This window comes from Papaver somniferum, chromosome 1 (assembly GCF_003573695.1).
Source record: "Papaver somniferum cultivar HN1 chromosome 1, ASM357369v1, whole genome shotgun sequence".
In the NCBI taxonomy this organism is placed as follows: Eukaryota; Viridiplantae; Streptophyta; class Magnoliopsida; order Ranunculales; family Papaveraceae; genus Papaver; species Papaver somniferum.
The window spans coordinates 147,404,450-147,408,469 of NC_039358.1; the positions used below are offsets into that span (position 1 = coordinate 147,404,450).

General features: G+C 38.8%; 1 protein-coding gene across 1 annotated transcript; it reads right to left on the reverse strand.

The window, feature by feature from the left end:
* Window positions 1-207: 207 nt before the first annotated feature.
* Window positions 208-3,343, reverse strand: LOC113303755 (protein CLMP1-like). Its single transcript, XM_026552836.1, has one exon. It carries the CDS (start codon window positions 2,952-2,954, stop codon window positions 588-590), a length of 2,367 nt encoding a protein of 788 aa, XP_026408621.1. The 5' UTR covers window positions 2,955-3,343; the 3' UTR covers window positions 208-587.
* Between the last annotated feature and the right edge of the window lie 677 nt (window positions 3,344-4,020).

Consider the following 4,020-nt stretch of genomic DNA (forward strand, 5'->3'; position numbering starts at 1 on the left):
ATTGATTAAAACTCCAGCAGGCTAGAATCTTAGTCTATAGATTTAAAGATAGTGGATCCCCATCATCCTAAATACAGTTGGTATCACAGGGTACAGTGTTATGTGTTGACAGTCTAACGATTCAAAGAGTGCAAGCGAAGTACCGGAAATAGCTTGGTCTAAAAATATGATCAAGAATCGAGATAAAGATTAAAGGCAATTTCCACGTCAGACAATTTGATGTACTCATACGGTAATGAGTGTAAATTACACTAGAATGAAATTAATAACCCCACAAATGCCATTAATAAAACTCAATTGCTATCACAAGTAAGTTTGAAACCACAAAGTCACCTCTAATGCCGATTGGAATAACACAGACAAAATTTTGAGTGAGCAAAGCTATGTTGTACCCTGAAGACTGGATGTCTCTTTCTAGCTTTTAGCTTCAAAAGATATCCAAAACTTCCCAGCCCAAGATTCTCGACAAATTTTGCCAGCAGAACCCTTCTTATGTGTCCAAATTCTAGATGTGAGGTAGGTCATGCAACCGATATATAAGAACTTCACCTAGACCTCTAAGATTGCAGAACAGTTCATACATCAAATCAACTTGCTGAAACTTGGTTGTCCTCGTTCTTACCATTCACTTCAATAGAAATATCGGTATCCTTTTTCTCCTCATCCTCCACCGAATCAGCATTCGAGGCATGGTTCTTCATGACCACAGAAATGTCGGTTTCAGAAGCTCCAGCAAGTTTAAACCTTTCCACAGAGGCATCAAGGTTCTTGTCCCATCCATCTAAACCTAATCTGAACTCAACTTGAGAACGTTCGAAAAGCATATTTCCCCAGAAGAGATGTATCTGAGATCTCATGACAGCCGCTTGTTCTGCAGCTTCATCAGGTGACACATTGCCCTGATTGTCATCTCCTGTGGCCGCTTCATCTGCAGATGTTCCCTGTTTCTTTCTTCTCTTCAGTAATTCATCTTTCTTGCTAGAACTTGGGTCTTTGAGTTCTTTAGCCCTTTGCTCCTCCAACTTCTCCCACATTTCAGTTGCAGCTTTCATCTTTTCCTTAGCACTATCAAAGAGCTTAATCGTCTCTGTAGGATCCCAATTTTTCAGTTCAACCTTATTTGCAAGAGCAAATGACCAATGCAACTTCGCAGTCTCAAAATGCTGTTGCCCTAAGGCAAGCAACCCTTCATAAAAGTCTGGTTTGATCCTCAGTGCCTCCTCATATTTCCCTCCAGCCAAAGAATACTTCTCTCTAACCCAATCATAGGCTACTTGAAGCTGGGACTCCATCAACTCTTTTGGTGCGCCCTCATCCAAAGGAATTCGCTTTCTTGCTACGCACATGTGAACATTTCCCCAATTGAAGAACGCCAGGGCAGCAACTTCCTGGAATTTTGAAGCAGCCATATCAAAGAGAATTTGAGCTTCTTCACTTGTTACGGTCTCCTCAAGAGCCTCAGAACAGAGCTCCATTCCAAGCTCATGAAGATCAATATGAGCATCTGGGTCAATCCCAACATGAGTTCTGAATAGCTGAGCAAACTCAAATAACCAATCATCTATTTCTACCTCTTTCCCTTCATTCTCATCCCCTGCACCAGTCTTCTCCTTTGAATCTTCTCCCTCAGTTTTACTGATCTCAGTATCCACAGTTTCTATTACTGAATCACCTACTGAACCTCCAGAGCCAGTTTCATCACTTTTAATCCCTTCATCCTCCACTGGCTTATCCTCATCTTCGTCTAACACAAGTGGCTCCTGTTCCGCACTCACTTCAACAATATGCAACCTTAACAATCCAAATGAATCATTTTTCTCTGTTCCACCATCCTTCCGTGTTGTACTATCAGCAATTGATTCCGCCAATCTAAGCTCAGAAGTACCAGTAATGGTCACCAAATCACCATCCTCATCCTTAAACTTGATCAGAATTGACTTTGATGATGGAAATCTCTTGGTTACCACCTCTCTCAACTCCCTAAAACAGCAATTCACCGGCATTTGTGCACGACGAATATCATGATCATAAACAAGCTTCAACGGCCTCCATTGAGTAACAATTGATTTCAAACCCTGCCCACGAGCAACAGGCATCGACAATGAAGATGAAAAAGACTTGTCCTTTACATTACCCTTGTTAAGATGAGAAATAGGTTCTTCTAATGAACCCTTAGCATTCTTCAAAACAGTTTTGGGTTGCTGATTTTTCATCTCTGAACCATCTTCATGAGTACCATTATGACTCTTTTCAGATTTACCATTTGTGGAAGCAATTGTACCTCCTGTCGAAGGCGTGGACTTCTTTGGAACCGGTCGAGCAGGTAAACAAGGACCTAAACCAGCAATTGGAGCTCCACGAACAGCAGAAGCACCAAGAGCAGCAGGCGAAGGACGGCTCTGAAGATCTCGTTCAGCTTCCTGGCGAGGTGCAAGTGCAACCCTTAGCCTCCCAGCGATATCCAATGCATCTGGATGGTTAGGGGTATCTGCTAATATAATCTGAATATCTTGCAATGCCATTTCATATTTACCCACACCTTCAAATGCACGAGCTCGACGAAGAAGTGCTCTAACAAACCTAGGTTGAATTTGAAGAGCTAAAGAACACTCTGAAATTACAGTTTCATAATCAACTGGTTTCATCTGCATTAAACAAGCAGCTCTATTACTATGAAAAACTGCTCCATCAGGATGGTTTTTCGGAGTTAAACGAAGAGCCTTATCATACTGTTCAAGAGCCGAAACATAATCTTTGGATTGAAATTTCTTGTTTCCTTCTTCTTTCAGTTCATGAGCTTTTTTCAACAAGATTGATGACTCTATATTAACACCACCATTGGAAACTGGTGGATTTGGAGGAATATTAGGCTTTGCGGTAATAGTAGTGGTAGTAGTATTAGTATTGTTTCCACCACTACCTCCCTTCTTTTTCTTTCCTCCTGATTTCCCCATCAATTTTTAGGAGGGGATGCTTATGAGTTATGATATTGAATGATTTTATCAAAATGGATTTTCAAGACTTTCAGAGAACAACAAAAGAAACTACAGAAAATTTGAGACGCCCGCAGAGATGAATTCTGGATAAATAGGGAGTTATATAATGGAAGAAGATAGAGAAATGAAAGAATTACTTACAAAGTTTCAACCTTTTTATGCTGATTGCTGCAGAATAATTGGTTGCTGCGGAAGAATTTTAGGGTTTTGGAGAAGGTTTTGATAAGCTCCCAAAAATGGGGATAGAGAGAGAGGGATGAGGGATTGAGGATGAAGTCCTAAAAATGTTCAGTTCCGGAAACCCTAGATAGAAATAGCAGTATTTTGCAATTTTATTGTGTTTATCGCGAACATTTCTTCCTGTATTTATGCTTTTGACTTCTTATCGTAACTCGTTCATTAGTCAACTACTGTACTCTCATACTTCCTCCGTCTCCCTCGGTAGATCACCTATTGGTTTTTAGATTGGCTGTTCTTGAATACAGCCCAAATTTTTATTATTGATAACTCACCAGACTTAGTTAATCAAATTGACCGAAAAATCAAACTTGACTTTTTTGATTATTAATGATAACCCATGAGATTAAGTAAAAGGCCTATCCAACTAGTTCCTTTTCTTATTATTTCATCTATTATTATTACCATCATGATTATACTTTGACAGATATGGATGTCAAACTACAGCTATGAATTTTTATTTTTATTTTGTAGAAATAGATCATGATATGAGTTTAATTGATCTAGCTATATGAATTTTTGGTTATATTATCAGAGAATTATAGATATGATGAATCCTGATTCTTTTATCATTCACTTTGCTAAAAAAAATTACCATGTTTTCATCAGGCCGTAGAATATCAAAGTTTTACATAGTGTCCCCAATTACATTAAGTGTGGGCTATATTTGTCTTTCTTTTTTCTTTATTTTATTTAAGAAAGAAAAATTTTATAGAAAAGAAACACGGTTACACTCTTATACTGCTAACTTGCATATGATAAGACACATCACCGTTACTAGCACAGA